The sequence below is a fragment of the Mustela nivalis genome, assembly GCF_964662115.1.
Source record: "Mustela nivalis genome assembly, chromosome: 17".
NCBI lineage: Eukaryota > Metazoa > Chordata > Mammalia > Carnivora > Mustelidae > Mustela > Mustela nivalis.
The window spans coordinates 45,878,481-45,900,227 of record NC_139036.1 but is presented as its reverse complement, the minus strand read 5'-3'; the positions used below and the strand labels follow the sequence as shown (position 1 = coordinate 45,900,227).

The window sequence follows — 21,747 nt, the reverse complement described above, 5'->3', positions numbered from 1 at the left end:
TGGGTGCTTCTGGATATTTTGAAGCTGGAAACCTGAGTTGGTTTTAACAAACAGATTGACCTGAGTCAATCTGTCTACTGAGTCTACTGAGGGGCTGTGTCGGAGAATTAGTACATTTTTTGCTTTATTGTGCGTGGCAGAGTACATATTACTTAAAATGTCTGACAAATGGGCATTGAGAGGAGTTTGAAGTATCTTAAATCTTTAAAGGTTGGGTATGTCTTAGTATATATCTCGGGTTTTTTTCACAGTCTTTTTTTTTTTCTTTTTCTTTTTTTTTAAGATTTTATTTATTTGTCAAAGAGAGAGCTCCATCTGGGGGAGCAGCAGTCAAAGAGAGAAGCAGGCTCCCCACTGAGCAGGGAGCTTGATGTTGCCACTGGATCCCAGGACCCAGGGGTCAGGACCTGAGCCGAAGGCAGATGCTTAACCAGCTGAGCCACCCAGGCTTCCCTCAGTCTTAAACATGTAAAAATTAAATGCACAAAAATATAAATAATTTATTTCTTGATCTGTACTGAACACTAAATAACAAACTAAAAGTACTTTAGAGGTAGAGTTAAAGAGTTCAAAAGTGTGGACTTTGGGACAAGGATAAAAATAAATGTGGGATATTCTAAAGGACAGATAGTTCTATTCTACAAATAAATTGCAAGGAAAAAAAGAGGAAATCTTTTACAAATTTGAGATTTATTACCAAATGCAGTGTGTGGATCTTTACTTTGGAGAAACCAGTTGACAGTTCAGAATATTTGACCAACAACTGGATATTTGACTTTAAGGAATTACTGTTTCTTAAATTATGGAAGTATATAGTGTAGTGTATGTGTTAAATATAGCACAGTATATAGTAAACTATATTTTTTTAAAAAATATTTTATTTATTTATTTGACAAACAGAGATCACAAGTAGGCAGAGAGGCAGGCAGAGAGAGGGAGGAGGAAGCAGGCTCCCCGCTGAGCAGAGAGCCGATGGCGGGGCTCCATCCCAGGACCCTGGGATCATGACCTGAGCCGAAGGCAGAGGCTTAACCCACTGGGCCACCCAGGAGCCCCTAGTAAACTATATTTTAAGTGAATTTACCTTTTAGAGATACATATGGAAATAAATACAGATGTACTAATCTGATGGCTAGGATTGGCTTCAAAATTCCCAAGGATTGGGGGTAGATGCTATAGATGAGATAGGACTGGCCAAGAGTTAATAATAATTAAGTTAGTTGATGGTTATGTGGGAGTTCATTATCTGTTAGCTTGTATTTTGAGATTTTTCATTTAAAAAGAGATTTTTATTGTATTGAGATTTTTCATTTAAAAAGAGTCCAAGGTAAATGCAAGAACATAGGCCAAGACCAGGACTGTTTCATAAAACTAACATGGATTACAGAGTTCTATATGATCTGACCCTACTACCTTCCTATATCCATTGTCAACTCCAGTGCATTCTTCCCCTCGTTTACTGGTTGAGCTGCAGCTACAGAACCTGTATACATATCATTTCTTCTTAAGACACACTACAGTCCCCAGTATCTTTTGTGCATCTCCATTACCCCCCCCCCCCCCCGGACCTCTCATCCCCAGCAAGTTTGCATGTCCACATCCTGATTTATTCTTTGGAGTTTATTAGGTTAAGTGGTTATACTACAGAGAAGTCCTCTACATCCCTCAATCTAGATCCGATGTCATAGTTATAATCTCTTCTCTCACACTTTGCATGACTGTCTATTAACATTTGTATTGCCCATTAAACTCTAAGCTTAATGATTCACAGTTCTTGTTTATTATATCCTCAGCACCTGGTATAATCTCTGGTAATAAATAATAGGTACTTATATATTTATTCAGTGGCACTGGTGCTGGGGTAGGGGTGGCAGATGAGAGGAAGAGTTGATGGTAGCTGAAAGTTTGGCTTAAATAATTTGCCAAAACACATAAATCTCTTTTCAGTTTTGGAGTTAATCTTATTTAAGCATTAGGACAAAAGGGTTAACTATTCAAAACCCCCACTTCCAACCTTACCCACCACCCTGGAGTCTTTATGAGGATCAGTTAATTGGAAGTTTAGAATTGGCTCTGGTAGATTGGTTTCCTGTTACTCTAGACCTCTCTAGAAAGCTGATAATAGTTAGGATGACAGATACAAAATGCTCCTTAAACTCATACTCATCGAAGTTTTTATTTTACAGGCAAAACATGAAGGCTATTTGATGGTAGATTTTTTTGTGTGCCCCCTCCCCCATTTTATTTCCTCCATCTCTGTAAGTTTGGACAGAGGGTAATGTCATTGAAGTTGTTGCTGAATACATTATCTATTCTAATGAACTACAGTTGAGCCTTGAACATAACATGTTTAAACTGGGAGGGTATATTGTATGTGGTATTTTTTTGATACAGTACTATAAATGTATTTTCTCTTATGATTTTCTTAATATTTTCTCTACCTTTATTGGAAGGATGTAGTACATAAAACATATACCATATGTGTTAATTGACTGTTTCTGTTATTTGGTAAGGCTTCCAGTCAACAGCAGGCAGTTAGTAATTAAGTTTTGGCATCCCAAACCCCCGTGTTACTCCAGGGTCAGCTGTACTTCAGTTTTGCTGTTTAGCGTGGACCTTCTTTGGGTGAGTCGAAGCCCAGCACTCAAACTTAAGTCTGTTGCTAACTGAAAACATCTATTTCCTGTATTTCTCTGCTTCTTGGAGGTTTATTTCTCCTCTTTTCCCTTCTTTTATATCTTTTACAGTATAGAATTGGACTCCAAGGTTATGTTTGTTTAATCTTTTTTAATACACAGATTGTATTTTGCAGTCACAATTGTATCATTTATGAATGCCACATTCTTAGGAAGCAGATGTTGCTATTATTTCCAGAGGTCAGTTTTCATGTCTGTAATCACATAAAGTGTAAATAAAAGTGAGAACTTGGCTTGAACCTGTATTCCTGCTTCTTCACCTGTTCATTTCATTCTGCTTTTAAGCTAGGTGGTAGACACTTGTATATACCGTTTTTTTTAAAAGTGGCTCTCAGTAATGTCAGGATTTTCTATTCTTGTTACCCTGACTCTTAACCTGGATACTGTGAATCTAGCAACTTACTTATATGCTCTGATTGCTCAGGGATGATCTCGACTTCACTTATGTTATTCTGTTGGTTTTATAAGTCATGTAAATAACCTGGAGATTTCAGAACCTAGGTATTTCGGACTTTCTTGCACACTTGGAAGTAGCACAGAACTCTAAAATAATTTGTGTGCCAGTTTTTCAACATAGTGCTATGTAATTTGGCTGTAGACAGTCATTTTACTTTTAATTTTTTTTAATAGAAATTTTTCTACATAAAGTGAAAGAACTGAAAATAGAAACGAAATCAGAACTGAAGAGGAATTACCATCATCCAGGTCTTTCTAACTTATTCATTGTTGTTTAATGAGATTTTTAAAAAAAATTCTAGATTAAAAAAAAATTTCTAGATCACAAGGTTGTGAGATCAGGCCCTGCTTTGGGCTCCATACTGGGACCATGGACCTGCTTCAGATTCTCTCTCTTTCTCTCTCTGCCCCGCCCCTCCTGCTCCCTCCTATATATATATTTACATACATACATACACACACACACACACACACACACACACACACACACACACACATACATACTGTGTCTGGTCCTACAGCTATATATATATATATATATATATATATATATATATATACATTTCCCCTCCTTCCCCCCTAGATCAGGGAAAAGTAGTACAAACCAGCACTGTTCTGCTAGATTAACAGATATTCCATCTTGGAGTAGAAGTTAGGTGATTTTGTTAAAGACAGCAGTAGGCCAAGTATGACATGGTTCAGTGCCTAGCTTTACTGTTCTTTTTAGATAAGTCAGCTTTTGCTCTAGTTTATCTTTGAGGAAAAGGAAGTGTCTGTCACTGCCTCTTATTGCTCTGCTGTCTCTGGCAATTCTGTAGACATTGAAGATAGGGTTTATCGAATAGAAGGAGTTGATATACTAGTAATATTGCAAATTCTTGTTTTTCTCTTAGCAGAAATTAAATTCCTTGATGCTTTTATTTTAGTAAAATCAGTGGTAGTCACCTCTGAGTTAAGTGAATCAGATCATTACCTCTCAAGGTGTAATAGAAACGTTTTTTATGAGTGACACCTTTGAGGATTCAGTGTATTATTCCTAATATGTAATAAAAATAAGAGGACCTTGGCTGCCACATTTGAGGTTAAATCTCCTTGCATAAAAGACCCTGTGTTGATCTGGTCCTCTTCTACTGAAACATTTCTATTAACATTACCATTCAAGATGATTTTAGAAAATTAAAGACAGAAATCACTTTTTTGTTTTCTACATTGGCCAACATGTAAGCTGAACCCTAAATTTTATAAGTGTTTTCCACTTCGTAGTTTCAGAGTGTTTTATAAATACAAGCGCTTTTTTAGAGGAAATGATTTTTTTTGTTGTTCAAGTGAGTGGCATAAATATTTTATATTCTTGGATCCTGTAAAATACCCTAAGTTCTAGATACGTGGTAATAGTCTTCTTAACCCTCTAAAAAGAATCTATTTATACAGCATATGCTATTTTATACAGATAAATACTGGTACATAGCTGGCAACATTAAAATGTATTATTCATGTGGTATTGCCAAAGGAAACATTGGTACTGTATCTTCCTGCATTTAGGTAACCAAAAATCAATCCATAACGTAAAATTTTAATGGGTTTTTATATAAAGCATATTTACCAATGTGTTTACAAAAGTGAGGGGCAAAGTAGGAGTTAAAATGAATTCTCAGGCAGTAGCCTGGTAGGTGTAGACAAACATTTTGGTACAAACTGAAATAAAGTAGTACACAGCAGAAAAATAGTTTAGTAGATATTCTAGTGTCCTGCATAGGCAATAAAGTTAAAATAATTACTTCACTAATTGTTAGCACAGAATAAGCAATTCCATCTATGTTGGAATTTATATCTTTTTCTTCATCATTCACAAGGACTGCATTAGAAACCAATTCAGTATGTAATTATCACTGTACAACCTTAAGTCATGTGTTCTTTTTGAAGACTGACTAATATTAAATCAGTAGCACTTTGATCTGTAAATTATCAAAGTAATAAATTTACATTTTGAACATTGGGGGGAATCCACCTCTCCCTCAAGTAAACTGAATTTCTGTGGCATGTTGTATTTGTTATAGGGGGAAAAAGGGTGAGATATGAAGGTCTTATTCCTTTTTTTTTTTTTTTAAAGATTTTATTTATTTATTTGACAGAGAGAGATCACAAACAGGCAGAGAGGCAGGCAGAAAGAGAGAGGAAGGGAAGCAGGCTCCCTGCTGAGCAGAGAGCCCTACTTGGGACTCGATCCCAAGACCCTGAGATCATGACCTGAACCGAAGGCAGCGGCTTAACCCACTGAGCCACCCAGGTGTCCTGAAGATCTTATTCTTAAAATAATATTTTGTGGTGTTCTGTCACTAGAGTCTGGTATCATCTTCGTAGCTACCTCAGACTTGTATATCTTTGTTAATAGTTGGGCTTTCTACCCATATTGCTGGTATTTTAAACACAAGATACTGGGGTGCCTGGGTGACTCAGTTGGTTAAGAATCTGCCTTCGGCTCAGGTCATGATCCCAGGCCCCTGGGATTGAGCCCCATCAGTCTCCCTCCTCAGCAGGGAATCTGCTTTTCTCTCTGCCCCTCCAACCCGTGTGTGTGTGTGTGTGTGTGTGTGTGTGTGTGTGTGTGTGTGCACGCGTGCAGTGGATGGTATGTTCTTTCTTTCTCAGACTCTTAAAACCATATAAGATACTTTTTGGACACTTGGGGTGGGGGTGGGATTTTTATTTTTCATTGATTACATTACAACATTGTGGCAAACTTTCCATTGAAAATCACTTCCAATTCTAAACTGTCAAATGACAACTGTATTTGTAGAATGAAGACTGTTCGTAATTTGATGCTGCTTGTCCTTAATGAGTTTATTAGCCAATTTCCAAAAAATATTATTAGGAAGTTCAGTTTGTTATTGATATTTAGGAGAATACCTATAGAGTGGGCTTGTTAGTTTTTACCTTAGGAAAATTTAAAAGGGCTATTCTTTAATATCAAAAATAGGACTTGTCAAAGTTCTTGTGAATGGAAATGTTTTAAGTAATTTTTTTCTCTGTTTTAGTCTCAGAGTTTCAAACAGATTTTAAAGTGTTTGGGTTTATTTCTTTTTTTTCAACCCCTTGCTATCAGACAAGAAGGGGGAAAAAAGAATTCTTTTGGTTAGGGTGTATCTAAATTCAGAGATAACAAATAGATTTCCTCTTTCTTGCCAATTAAGAGTGCTTGGTATCCTAGAACACTCATGAGAAAGCTTACGGATCAAGTTCAGGATCACGGGGAGAGACTGCTAGGATTCTTTGTCTATCAAGGGTGACTAAGGAGGAAGCACTGTAAATTTGCCCCTTGATTTTCTTTCCTTTACCTTAGTTTTCAACATTAGGGTTTGTTTTGGCTAGCCACTGTCCATTGTTAAAACAATTTGTGAATAAACTGTCATTAAATGAACACTGTGTTAATTGTACTAATCAGTTTTTGTCTTTGAATTGCTTTTACAGTATGACTTCCATTATACTTTGTTTTCTTGAAGACTTAGGATTTGAAAAGAAGCCATGGGAGGTATATGGTTCCTTACACATAAGAGTGACAGGAAGTAATGAGGTTTGAGGCAAGTTTAGTTAGGAAAAGTAGTGTATAACTTCGTTACGAATAGTAGTAGCTGAGGTTTATTGGAGTAGCCCAGTCATGATATGGTAAATGGGCATTTGGTGCTGTGGTAGCTTTGGGAATGAATGAAATGAACTTACAAAACCAAGAGATTTAGCTGGATAGGAAGGTGACCCTCATGGAGGAATGAAAGTTGGAAATTTGATATGCAGGTTAACTAACTTTACCTCTTATTAAAAAGATGGGGGGGGCATTTTTATAGTTCAGGAATGATCCGGAGATTGTATTTAACCTCTTAAGGTTCTTTCCTGATTTGGGCTAGAACTAGAACTGCAGCCAACACTAAACCAGATAATTAGACTTTTCTTATTGAGAGAAAGAGAGAGAGGTGGGGGGGGGGAGTGGGGAGGTGGGGCGGGGAGGGAGAGAGAAAATCTTTAGCAGGCTCCATGCCCAGCATGGAGCCCACCCAGAGCCAGACCTGGGGCTCAGTTTCACAACCTTGGAAATCATGACCTGAGGTGAAATCAAAAGTTAAATGCTTGAGCCACTAAGCCAACCAGACTTTTAAAAAAAAGTCTCTACATCTTGTACTGATTTTATCAAGGTTAGGGAACTGTAAAATCCCTTCTTTCTAAAAGAGAAATAATTGGATAATACTTGGTCACAGTGGTTGGCTTGAATGGCTTATTTTTAGACCATATAAAATAAAAGTAAAATATCATTGCTAACTTTGGTCTTAATTATAATGATATAATTAAGTGTTAACTCCTTTCTAACCCTGCTGTGGTTAGATGTGTTCTGTCATTATTGACTTTTTTTTTTATTTTTTGAAGATTTATTTAATTTCGAGAGAGAGAGCAGGAGGAAGGACAGAGGCAGAGGAAGAGGGAGTGTCTCAAGCAGATGCAGACGTTGAGCTTGGAGCCTGAGGAGAGGCTCCATCTCACAGCCCTGAGATCAGGGCCTGAGCTGAAACCAAGAGCTGAACAAGCTTAACCAATTGTGCCACGCAGGCATCCTGACATGTTTCATTAGACTGTTAGAGTTCACTTACAGCCATTTAAAATTTTTGGTAGTGAGTATGTGTATCCTGATGAGGCGGGGCTGCAGTCAGAGTGACTGTTTCTGCTTTCTTAGAAAAGAATTTTATGGAAGATTATGAACTACTTTGATTATAGAATATACCAGGTGCCATATACTCCTCTTAATATTTAAGGAATGTTAAAATGTTGTCATGTGTTTCCATGAAATTTTTTTTATTTTTATTGTATTTTTTAAGGGTTTTTTTTTTTTTTTAAGTAATTTCTGTGCCCAGCATGGGGCTCGAACCCATCACCCCAAGATCGAGTTGCACGCTCTACCATATGAGCTATCCAGGAGCCCCAGACTTTTGTTTTTAAAGATGAATCACACATTACATTATAAGTAGAGCTAAAATCCAAATTCTTCATTCCCATTCCCAGAGGTGATAAGAACCTTGATCCTAACTTGGTTGAGTATCAGTTCTACGCATATTTTTATACTTTACTATTACTACTTATGTATTGGCTACAGCCCTTACTGTATGTTTATGCTTTTTTAGTTTCTTAGAACTTTTCCATTTCGTGTTGTTGAGATTTAGTCATGTTGATACATATAATACTTATTAATAAGCAATATTCCTTTAAATTCTTTTACTACTTGTGTGTATCTCAAACAACTTATTTCTTAGTTTATTTTCCTACTTTAGCAAATTAGATTGTAACTTTTAGCTCTTACAAACTATTGTAGTGAATCTCTTTCTTCATGCAGATGTGCAAGTGTTCTCAGAAATAGAATTTCATGATGGTTGGGTATTCACATTTTTCTGTCTAGCCAAGTATTTCCAAATTAGCCTTCAGAAGCAGGTGTACCAGGTTTTATTACTGGCAGTGTATGAATTGCTGTTCTCCACATCTTAAAAAACTTGTTTTTTCCAGTCTGGGTTTGAAATAGCTTCCTAATATCTGACCGAATACTAATATTTTAACCAAAATCTAACAAGGAATGGTGTATTTTTGAATATCGATTGGCCATTTGGATTTCTCACATGAATTTTATATTGTTTTATTAGATTGTCTGTTTTTTTAATCTCTTTGTTGGAGTTCTAGTTTATATTCTGATATTTAAACTTCAGTTATGTGTGTTACAGATAATCTACCAAATAGTGGCTTGTCTTTAGCTTTATTAAATCTTTCGTTGTATGTTGAAATTTAGCTAAGATGTTTTTGTGTCTTAAGGAATCCTTTCAAAGATATTTTTCTTTCAGTTTGGCTTTTCAGATTTAGGAATTCCGAAATTATGGAATTATATGATGATGAGGGGAACTAGTTTTACCTTATTCTGTGTAAAGAGCTGGCCATTCAACTATCCATTGAATAGTTCAGTTTTCCCCACTGATAAAGGATGTCATCCCTTTTATATATCCAGTTCTGAGTTTTGGGGCCTTGTATTTTGTCTCACTGGTCTTTTTGTCTTTCTAGATACTGCTTTAATTGTTATGGCTTTATAGTAAGTCTGTAGTTGCCAGTTTCCATCATATTTTCTTTAGAATTTCGCTACTGCTAGTCTTTGTTTCCTTGTGAATTTTTTTATCTTTTTATCTTTCCATTAAAAACCCTGTACGGAATCTGGTTGGGACTTACTTGAATTTATACACATGTGAAGATTGTCATCTTAAAAAATATTGTCTCATTTTTATAAGTCTTTATGTTTTCAGGTTTTATTATTTCTCTAAAGATCTTGTATGTATCAAGTTAGCATAAGTTGGTGCTGTGAATAGTGCTTTTTATAAAAATGAATATTTTCCACTTGTTAGCACATACCAACACTTTGATAGTCTTGACAGTTTTGCTGTATTCTTTGCTTTAATAATTTGTAGTGTCTTTTGGATTTTCTGTGTCGATAATCTTTATTATTTATATATGTTTTATGTTGAAATATTTCTCTATCTCCTGAGAAATTTCTGTCTCCTGAGAATATTTCTCTGTCTCCTCTGAAATTGCCACAAGATTGAGATACTAGAAGGCAGTTTCAGCTAGTTAATTTGGGAAATATCTATATGTGAAGTTTTGTCTATGTGTTTCCTGTAATTTGACTTACATACATATATACATACGTTAAGTCTTGGGTTTTTCTTGGCAGTAGACTAGGCGATATAAGGGCCTTTAGATGTTAAAACCATCCCATTCCCATTGGGTATAAATGTTGCTGCTACTCTCGAATTTCACTCAGTTTATTTCCTTTTAGGAGACGCAGGTCAGAATGGAGATGGGCTGCAGACCGAGCAGCCATTGTCAGCCGCTGGAACTGGCTTCAGGCTCATGTTTCTGACTTGGAATATCGAATTCGGCAGCAAACGGATATTTACAAACAGATACGTGCTAATAAGGTAAGAGATAAATGTCTGGTCTTTCTCAGCCCAACTAAAAATTACGATTATCCTTTTTTCCCCATCCCTCAAGAACTCATAACTGGGTCAAAGAGAAGAGTTTAATATGATCTGATAGAGTGTTTAGTTTATTTAAGGGCCTCATGTTTAAAATAGAGCAGACCACACTATTAAAATGTAATGTTAAATTGAACATGTGTTTATAACGAAACAGTTCTGTATTTGGGCTAATAGGAAACATAAAAAGAGTATATAAATGTAAGCCATTGATGTAACTCATTATTTGTTGTATTTATGGGAAAGCAATGATGGCTAAGGATATCCTCTTGCTTTTCTACTTAGGTGCATTTCTATTTTACCACTAAGTGTCCCTTGCTTTCTTAAGGAAAATTAGGATTTTCCCTGAAAGACTGTTCCAGTGCAATTACACATTGGTGTTTGGATTTTGTGTCCTCCAGTCTGCAGAGTCCTGATTCTTACCAAAGAAGTTTTATCTTTGATAGTGACACTGTGGTAGTTTTTCTTCTTAAAAATCACCTTAGAAAAGAGTCCCTTACTCAGTTTGGGTTTGACTGAGGGGTAAATGTGCATGGAAAAGACACCCATTCAGCAGATAGGTTTAGTGCCTACCGTGTACCGGGCACTGTTCTCTTTGTTCTCTTTAGAGGGGTGTGTGGTAAAATAAAAATCCTGCTTTTGTGGCGCTTACATTCTTTCAAGTTTTTTTTTTTTTTTTTTTTTTCCCCAATATTAGCTAGATGAAGAGTCTGTTGCTCTTAAAAATACATGTCACAACACTTTTTTGTCTTGCCTTAATGCTGGTCAAAGCCTTCAGAAAATTGCTGTACAGTGTGTACGGTGTATGCATTAAATTAATTAGTTAGCCAAAAGTTTAAAAGGATGACCAACTGACAAGATAAAATGAGAGTTTGAAGTTCTGTAGCCCCCCGTATATATCATCTAAGCTTTTATTCCAAAAATTCCACTGGAGTGCTCTTGTAGTTGTTCTTTTTGGGAAAACTTTTTTTTTTTCCCCCAAAGATTTTTATTTATTTGACAGAGATCACAAGTAGGCAGAAAGAGAGGGGGAAGCAGGCTCCCCGAGGAGCAGAGAGCCTGGTGCGGGGCTCAATCCCAGCATCCTGGGACCATGATCTGAGCCGAAGGCAGAGGCTTTAACCCACTGAGACACCCAGCTGCCCCAGGAAAACATTTTAGTTGGGTACCTTATATTACCTTTCTTGGTGACTGTTTTAATTCTGCCATTTATTAAAATCATAAAGCATACCATAATAAACATCTTTAGCTAAGTCATATGGATACTTGTATGTTCTGGATACCTACTTCAGAGACGTATTTTGGCAGCAGGCTCAGTTTATAGCCTCACTAGTTGTGAGTGGGATTTCTTTCCCTGTAAGATTTTTTTTTTAAGTAATCTCTACACCCAGTGTGGGGCTTGAACTCACAACCCAGAGTTCAAGAGTCACATACTCCACTAACTGAGCTAGCCAGGCACCGGAGAAGATACTCTTTTTTTTTTTTTTTTTTTAAGATTTTACTTATTTATTTGACAGAGAGGGAACACAAGCTGAGGGAGTAGGAGAGGGAGAAGCAGATTCACGGTGGAGCAGAGCTCCATCCCAGGATCCTGGGATCATGACCTGAGCTGAAGGCAGATGCTTAATGACTGAGCCACCCAAGTGCCCCCAGAGAAGATAGCCTTAATTCACTTTTGGTTCCTGTTTTATTCTTTGGCTCATAACTCAGCAGTAATGACAGCAGTTTGGGGAAACTTTGAAAAGTCTTAGGTATTTCTAAGTATCTGGAACGTGCTTCAATTATGTATTAAAGAAATGTCAGGCTTGGGTTTAATAATCTTTTGTTCTAGTCCTGTCTCTGCTACCATAGAGCTATGTAAGCTTGGGAAGAAAAGTCACTGAACCTTCCTGAGCCTCCGTTTTCATGGTCGATAAAATAAGGCATTCAAGATTGTAATATATTGTCTTGGTCTACAGTCTGGGTACACAATATCTGTTACAGAATTCTGATTGGAAGAATAAAAGTTGAATGCTAATCCTAATAAGTAGTATGTTGAAAACTGACAACTTTATTTAATATTTGTATTTATACAATGTCTGTTTAAAATAAACGTATTAGTTTCTTGGGGCACTTTCTTGGGTAACAGCACAAATTGAGTGATAAAACAACAGAGATTTGTTTTCTTATAGTTCTGAAGGCTAGAATTCTAAAATCAGCATAGAGGGAAGGCCACACCCCCTTTGAAGATTCTAGGGAAGAATCTTTACTTGCTGCTTCTAAGTTTCTGGTGGTTGCTGGTAGTCCTTGGTGTTCCTCCTTAAAAAGCATCATTTCTTTTTCTGCCTCTGTCCTCACTTGGGCATCTTGTCTCTGTGTGTCTGTGCCTATATTTCCCTCTTAAACGAACATTAGTCATATTGGGTTTTAGGGCCCACAGTAGGGCTCATTTTAACTCAGGGTTGTCTGCAAAGACCCTAATTCCAAGTAAGGATCCATTTATAGGTTTTAGGTTGCATAAATTTTGGAGGGATACTGTTCAAGCCTGTATAACACGTAAGCAATAAAATATATCCCAAAGGTAAATTAATGTGTATTTGGTCTCCTATCACTATAATAACAGAAGTCTTTGAGCATTTACTGTGTGCCAGGCGCTGTGCTAAGCGTTTTACTATTACTTACAAAACTGAAGGTTAACCATTGGAGCGTCAAAGAAGAAAGCAGTTTGTTCGTGGTCAAGTAAACATGTGAGCACAGAGCTGAGAACAGGCATTTGACTGTTGCTCAAGTTAGTTGCTTCCAAGAGCTTGCCTACTTTTTGAGTTACTAAGATTTTTAACTGCCTTTGTTTTGATAAAGTGGATTGATATTCCCATTTCCTATCCTCCAAGATTTGTTAGGATTGCCTGGGTAGTACAGGCCTTTTCATGAGATGAATCCAGACTTGGTGATAAACTGTAGAGCTATAACGTGTCTTAGATTGGGGAATAAGAGACTGAAGCTTTCTTTTTCTTTTTAAGGATTTACTCTCTAGCATGTTAACTTTAATTTTCTGAAAGTGACATATTCCAAAAAGAAAATAAAATATTTTGAGAAGTACCACTAGTTGGTTACCAGTTTATTTCCTGTCAGAAATTAAGTATTAACTTCCAGGTTGAGAGAATCTTGAGAGTTTCTTTTGGGAGTAATGACTCCTCTTGCTTTTTGGAGAAAAAGGATACAGTGTTTAGGGGTTCCTATTTTAATTTTCATGATCATTGAGCTTATTTTTTTTTAAGATGCTCCCTTATAGAATGAGAAAGGAGAACAATATATGTACCTGGAATGTGTACATAAACAAGTATGTTCATGTATTCTTGTTTAGTGCACAGAGCAAATCTTAGAGCTCACATGTTTGTAAGAGGCAGAGCTAAATTTGAACTCACAGCTATTTATCTGACTCCAGAGCATTTTCTAACACTCTGCTGTTCTGTTCTTTTGTCTTTATTATATGTCTTGAGCATGTTTATTGATATTTCATACTTGCTAAATAAAACTGAGAGGGAAAGCACAGGGACCACATGGGTTTTGTTGTTAAAGGAGACTTCTTAACACAGTCTTCAACATCCATGTCTAATACAAAATATACCATTTTTCTGTTATTTCTTCTGACTGATCTGTGAAATTACATAGCAATTACTAACTGAGGATGGACATATTGTTGGGAATGAGAGGTGGAAGATCCTTGAAGTTTCTGGATAGGAAGGGAGCTGAAGGGAATGGTAGAAGCCCAGAAATACACCTTTGTCTTCAAAAGTGATGTAAAGCAGTTGACATTCCCATCTTAGAGGGTTATAAGGCATTGTGGACAGCTATGTCTTGTCTAGGTGGCCCAGCATGGTTCATGTGGAACTGATCTGCAGTAGACCACTGATTTATCTTAAGATGGATAAGGAAGATTGACCTACTCAGAATGAAAAGGGGAGGGAGTGTGTGAATTTGCATCTTAATTTTGTGTTATAAATTAAGAGGTGATTTTTTTATCTTGTACTTTGGTTCCATATATTACATGAAATTGTTGAAATAGCAGCAATTAAGTCTACAGCTTAAGCTTTTTCTGTTCTTTTTTGCTTGCTTTCTTTTGCCCTGTTTTATAATCAGGCTTAGTATAATTCCTTCTACCAATTCTTCCTTTTTTAGTTTTGGTTCATACTATTTTTTTCTTCCTTTTTTTGACTTCTGTAGGACAGCTTTATGTTTCCACAGAGGAATAATGTATAAGGATATATTATGACTGCATGCAGCTATGATCCATCCCAAGTCCTTGGATCCTTTTATAGAATTTTTCTAGGCCTAAGGGCCTGGACATGATCCTGGTTTTGACTTGAGCAGTGGTGAAGAATGGGGAGACTCTCCCAGTCTTTTTATCTTAGCCTCTGCTAGTATGCAGTCTATTTTAGAGTGTAGTAATAGCCCTGAGATGCCCACTCCCATTTAATCCTTGCATTGTCCTTTCTTCTTTAGCATTTTACACCTTCTTATGTACTACATAAAATTTATTTACTCAAATTGTTTATTATCTGTCTTCCCCAGGATTGGAATGTAAGCACTTTCAGGGATGGGTTCGGATGAGGATTACCAGGGTGGAAGGATCTGTCTCTCCTTTCCTGTATACCCAGCCCCTAAAACAATGTCAATAAGTGGATAATTGATGGCTTGATCTGAGTGAATGAAAGAACATGTTTAGCCCTAGTTCTGCCATGGATTGGCCTGTTGACATCACCTTCAACCTCCATCCTCTCTGGGTCTATAAAATGACTTGGAATAAGTGGTCCCTACCAGGGCTTTTTAACTCTCAGGAGAGTGCCCTTGTTGTCTTTCAGAGAGGTGTTTATTTTAAGAGATTATTCAGTGGCTTAAGGAGAAAGTTTTCTCTCTGGAAAATAGTGACTCTACACTTAGAGTAGAGTCTGACTTATCTTCTAACCTAAAAAAAAATTGAGGGAGTAACTTTATACCTGGTAATTGGCTTATTTAGACTTCTAAATTAGGCTGTAATTAATATAAACTTAATATACCTATTCAAGGAAAAAAAATTTTAACCTAAAACTCAAAAAAACAATTGCTACACATTTCCTTTCTTGGTATATGATTCTGCTAGGGAATATGGGGGATTCAAATATATTTGTATTTTGTCTAAGTCTTTAGAGGGCTTAACATAAGTTAATAAACAAATGGAGGCGATAATAAATAAATTGGCCCCAAGGTTCTGCTCTGGAAATGAGATTCAAATATACAGAATGTAGGACAATAATCCCAATGCTTCAGAAACTCCGGTAATGTAGATAAAACAAGTAGGGCCCAGTTAACCGGGGGCATTTTCTTGAAAGGAGATGGGACTTGGATTTGACAAGCTCTTTGAAAGGATGAGTGACATTTTGCATAAAAATATTTTTAAAGGGCAGAATCAGTATGAACAAAGGAAGTAAGAGTATTGCAACTTTTAATTGCATTTATTTATCTAGTAACTATATTGTAATAACCTCCCTCTCAGTGGTAACAAACTCATACACATGCAGACATTTTCTAGGAGTTAATGAGACCAGTGTAACTGTAACCAGGGCTCTTAAGCAGGGAAGATGTTGAATGTACTATTTTAAGAAGGGAATAGTGTGCAGGATAACTGGTTTTTGCGAATAGTTTTTACTTTGACATGGTACAGTTTATGAAGTCTGTTTTGTGCTGTTATTGAGAGAGGAAAATTTTTTTCAGCAGTTTTTTTTAGCCAGAGAAACTTCATTGTGAGGCTAGGGCAAACCTTTCTAAATGGTCTTTCCCCTCTTTCTGAGGAGTTTCCAATTCATTTTCTACATAGGCTAGTCATAGTCTTATTCCAGGATAGGTAAGTGTTGTTTCTCTTGCTTGGGGTGTAACTCTTTTTTAACTCTTTTTTTTTTTTTTTTTTTTCCCTTCATGTTTAGGAGGAAACAGGTAGTAAGTCCTGACATTTATATTTTAGGATGGTCACTGGGGGGATTCTGATGCTGAGTCAAGATTGACGGACGTCTAATATGTTTCAATTTAGAGCTTGCCTTGGGACTTAACAGTGGAGCTTTTTTAAAAATGTAGAATACCCAGCCATAACCCCAGGGACTTGGAGTAAATCTGATGTTGAAGCTGGGCAGGTATAGTTTGATAAGTTTTCCTAGGTGATTCTAATACAAAATTACCTTTAAGAGACTTACTAGTCAGATCTTCTTATTTTCTAAATCAGAAAAGGAAAACTAAAGACACAAAGCCCTGGTTACTTTCATCCCAGTCTTTTATGTTATACAGTGTCAAAAGTTGGTTTTGGTTACCTCTGTTTGAGTTCATTGTGAGATTGATGTGTGTGGCTTTTTGTTTGTTTTATACTGTGAGCTCACTTGTGTCTTTACCAAGTTGCACCCTTGCTGACTAGATAGGATTTGTAGAGTCGTTTTAAGTTCCTTTTTACATTTTTTAATTCCTGGGATAACTGTAATATCCAGCTTTGAAATTGTGAAGCAGGAACCTAATCTGGAGTGTTATTTATGCTTATGAGAAACAGGTGCCTTTGGAACAGCTTTGTTTGTTTTAAGTTCTTGGTTTGTAATATATTGTAGGGAGTGCACTGTTCCACCTTTGTAACAGGTAAAATTTTGGTTGCTTAAATACAGATGGCTTATCACTGACATTTGTAGCACTTAACATTATATTCGTAGCACTTAAGGTAATCTTTAAGCCACATCTGTGATCAAGTTACGTAGAAAAATTGCATTGCTGTTGTTATCACAGTATAGTCTAGTTAGTAATACAGTATAAAGTACCAGACTCTACTAAAGATTCCAGACTAAAAGATGCTAAAGGGAACAAGCTTATGTAGGTCATAGCATTTGAGTGGGAAAAGGAGGAAACTATGGTATTCTTTATGTTGAAATAACTCTTGGGAAAGCAAAACTGCTGATAGTGTTGATTTTGTTTGAGAAGCATAGGAAAAGGGAAAGGGGCTTTGGTAGACCAGTCCCCTGCCCCTGACTCTTGTGATACTAACTTGTAAATTAAATTTGTGCTTTATGGTAGCACTCACTGATGCTGCTCTTCTGTCTTGCAGGGGTTGATAGTTCTTGGAGAGGCACCTCCCCCGGAACATGCAACAACAGACTTATTTTTTCCACTTAGTTCTGAAGTGAAGACAGATCATGGGAATGATAAATTGGTAAGTATAAAAGACAAGAAAGGGGGAATGAGGGAGAATTCCGGCATTTGCTTCAGTACACAGTTATTCTCTGTAACAAGGATCCTGGCATTTTTTTCTTTTTTAAAGATTTTATTTATTTATTTGACAGACAGATCTCAAGTGAGCAGGGAGGCAGACAGAGAGAGAGAGGAGGAATAAGGCTCTCCGAGGAGCAGAGATCCCGATGCAGGACTCAATCCCAGGACCCTGGGATCGTGACCTGAGCCGAAGGCAGAGGCTTTAACTCACTGAGCCACCCAGGCACCCAAGGATCCTGGCATTTTTTGAAGGAAGGGAACTGTATTCCCTTTTATCACTTTTGGCATTTCAAGGCCTGAATTCCTAAGTAGAGTGGCACAGGGCCCCTCCTGCAGCTGTGTAGTTGACCTTGACTTTAAAAGCAGCTCCTGACTCAAAGACAACAGCCAGAGCAAGTGTGGGCATTGTGGGGTATTACTGAGAATCAGGAGACCATGTTGCTCTGACACCTTCACAAGTTTAAAACAGCCTTTCTGGGCCACTACAAAATGAAAAGGTTGGACTAGAGGTTTAACTCACAAAGATGTTGAAAGCTCTCTCGGAGTTACCTTTTTATTTCTGTCATGAGGGTAAAGCTGTCATTTTCTATAAGTTTCTGTATCCTTAGAGCCTAGCCCATATCTTCCTCTTCCATGTTTCCTTCTCTTTTTCTATTTCCTCAGAACCCAAATTAATTTTTTTAGATTCTCAGCCCCAAGAGTGCTTTTTTATTTGTTTCAGGTTTCCCCCGCCCCCAGAAGCTCATTGGCTTTTATGAATATTAATATTTCTTGATTTAAGTCATTCGTTAGAAATTCCAGAGTCCCATGACAGGGAGGCTGGAGTGCCAGGTCTTGGTTTGCATCTGCAAATCAACAAAACTTGTTATCCTTTGTTATCATTTTAAGCAAGAATTCATGTGATATGGTGGAAACTAGCTTTCCTAATGACAGAACTTAAAGCCAGGGATAAATGTGAAGAAATTAAGAAGTTAATGGTTCTTAACTGGAAAATGGTTTTAAAGAAATTAAAGAGTAGAATGCCAGATTTTGCTAGTATTCAAGTCCACAGTGTGAGTTCATTATAAACTATCTATAGAATTTTTGTTTACAAATGATTTGTGAAACTGTTTGTGTTTGCTATAGCCATGAAAAAAGTTGTTACAAGTGAGAGAACATGGGTAAGGTCACCTGGTGCTTGGTGATGTGAGCTACAGGAAACAGATCTGAGGCATACGTGATTGAGAGTGAGTTTTATAAAGATACTTATATATTTGTATATTTAGGAATTCCAAAAAATTTTTGGACCGTCTCTTGTGAGGTTTTTCTCACCTCAGTGCTTGTGAAGGATAGTACATGACAGTCTTTCATTGTGTTTCTGATGCTCATTGTGTTTACACATGTTCACATATGGTCATGCAACCCTTAGGGATTTGTCCCTTTTCCTACCCACTATTCACTTGCATGAGTATGCTTAGTATTAGATTGTATGATTCTTGAAGGTCAAGGTCATCTTCCTCGTACCTGATATGTCAACTGCCAAGCAAGCAAGAGTTTTTCACTGTAGGAAGGCCCTTTAAAGTTCCTGGTTTGTAATATATTGTAGGGACTAGAATGTTCACCTTTGTTCGTGTAGTAGTTTTGGTTGCTCAGATACAGTTGGCTTACTTAGAATTACATTTGTAGCACTTAAGGTAATCCTTAAACTACATCTTTAATTTTGCCTTTTTGTTATCCAGCTTTTCTGAAAAGTGATTTATACCTCTTCAGTTTTGCTTTAAAAAATCTTAAGTCACACTTGACACAGGGGCAGCTGTAAATTTTCATACTCATATTTAACCAGCCTATTTTCCATGTCTATTTTGCTTATTAATTTTTTTTTCTAAAATGGAAGTATTTATTGCCCCCCTCTTTTTACTTCTCCCTCAAAAAACATTTGAAGACTGTAGCTTAAGAATAATTATGTCAAAGATGTTTGTTTTGTTGTGCTGTGTTGTTCATTTTTGTATCTTCACTTCTGAAACTCACAAAAAAGCCAAAGGGGATTTTTTTTTAACCTATCAAGATACAGTTTCAAGAAGTTTAACACAATTTTCAAAGATATACATTGTGACTTACTGATAAAGGTGAGAATGATGAGTGCTGAAATGAGATTACTCAGTAGCCTCCAAAACTTATAATATCCTATAAGAATAATAAAGCCATTACCTTCGGGGTTATGTTTTCAACTAGACACAGAACAGTTTTAACTCCTCAGTGTTCTAAAAATAAACATCCAGCTTGAGGTATCTGAGTCCTAATCAGGTATAAATAGTAAGTAAAACAAAGTTAAGTAATTTATTGAGAGTTATATCATCCTAGGAAGGCTTGTTAAGATGAAGTTCAAGTGCTACACTGAAAGGACGCATAATCATCTTTTTGCCTTATTTACAAACTGAGTGAGTGTTTCTTGACTGAACCTATATATATCTGCTTTGGTTATGAGCACAGTACAGACATGGCAGAAACTGAATTATTTTAGAGACTGGATACATGGGTGGGCCTTTTTAGAGCTATGGAGATAGCAGGAAATGTTCCCTGAGATGGAGTGGGTTTTGTTTTTGTTTTGTTTTGTTTGTTTGTTTTAAAGAGTTTATTTATTTATTTGATAGAGATCACAAGTAGGCAGAGAGGCAGGCAGAGAAAGGGAAGAGGAAGCAGGCTCCCCGAGGAGCAGAGTCTGATGCGGGGCTCGATCCCAAGACCGTGGGATCGTGACCCGAGCCAAAGGCAGAGGCTTTAACCCACTGAGCCACCTCTGCACCCCTAGTGGGTTTTGTTTTTAAACCACAGAGTGGTGGGGGAGAAGAAGGGAGAAACTCCTAGAAAAAAGCCCCTTTAAAAAAACAAACTTCAGGGGCGCCTGGGTGGCTCAGTGGGTTAAAGCCTCTGCCTTCGGCTCAGGTCATGATCCCAGTGTCCTGGGATCGAGCCCCACATCGGGCTGTCTGCTCCGCGGAGAGCCTGCTTCCTCCTCTCTCTCTCTCTCTGCCTGCCTCTCTGCCTACTTGTGATCTCTGTCTGTCAAATAAATAAAATTTAAAAAAACAAACAAAACAAAACAAAACTTCAGTCTGACTTCTAACTCAAAGGCAGTTTGAAAGGTAAAAGTAGGTGGAGAGAAACTAAGGGCTTTGCAGGCGCTGATAAAGCCAACTGTTGCACTGATAAATTCAGATATAAAATAAAAAACCTTCTGAACAAAAAGGGTGTGTTCCTGGAAAGAGGAAGTATATAAAGCTGTTGAGAGCTGTTCTCCCATGTTCTAAAACCTGTGCTTTCCTTCTATCTTCTCCCTCTCCATTCTCCTGAGTAAACAGTAGTCCCCTTTTCTCCATTTAAGAATTAATGAGTGAAAAGTACTGACTTGGAACCTATGCCTTTTACAAGGTGGGAAGAATGCGTTTAAAAATTACCAAAGAAATTCAACAAAATTTCAGACAGAAAACACACTCAGAGATGAGGGCCTTCCTTAGTCCATTTGGTACGGGGTTTTTAGAACTCAGCTAGAGAGCCACAATCTCCTTGGCTTTCATATTGTCAGAGGTTGGAGGTCACTGCTGCCAAGAAGCTAGAAATTGAGGGAGGGAATAGTGACAAAGAGGGAGTCATGGTGGAGGTGTAGGTCTTAGTCCCATACTCTGTGTAAATCCCTCTCAGATCTTTGAACCCCTTGGTTGGGGTTCAAAATGGAAAATAGGCTGGTTAAATATAAGTATGAAAATTACAGCATTAGAACCCCAGCTCATTGAACCCCTTCAACTTCACAAAGTTCAATTTGGTTTTGATAGAGCCTAGTAGAAAGCAACAGTTGGCAGGCTGAAAGGAGTGGAGCCCAGAATGTATTCACTGCCCACTGCAGTGAAGACAGAATTTTGGAGTTTGAATTCTGTCGTGACTTGGTAAATACCTAGGTCCTGGGCCTTACACTGAAACCAAGGGCTCATGCTTTGGGATTTAAAGACTTTCCTGGGATTAAGAGGGACTCACCACAGGAGTAAGTTTTCAAAAAATCCAAAATAGGCTCTAATATGTTCCTGTGAAAACATGAAAGTAGTTACACAAAATCAAGGTTCATTTGGTTTCTAACTAAATAGAAATTTGCCTCGTAGAGCAAAAATCAGTGTGCTTCAGGGAAAATTAATTGAATCTAGAATTCATAACATACCATATACAGTATATTACACAATAACAGTTTATTAGACCTATCAGTAAATAGAAAAATGTCTTCTTTAGTTATGAGAAAAAAGTAGAAACCGATCCTGAAGTGGCTCAGA

General features: G+C 37.2%; 1 protein-coding gene across 7 annotated transcripts in view; it reads left to right on the top strand.

Moving 5' to 3' along the window:
• Positions 1-21,747, top strand: part of KANSL1 (KAT8 regulatory NSL complex subunit 1) — a 185,464-nt gene that overhangs the window by 116,991 nt on the left and 46,726 nt on the right. For all 7 annotated transcript variants that reach the window (XM_082706481.1, XM_082706485.1, XM_082706480.1 and 4 more), the window contains 2 exons: positions 10,000-10,141; positions 17,289-17,393. In XM_082706481.1, coding sequence (XP_082562607.1) covers positions 10,000-10,141; positions 17,289-17,393 — 247 coding nt within the window. The remainder of the gene's footprint in view (positions 1-9,999; positions 10,142-17,288; positions 17,394-21,747) is intronic.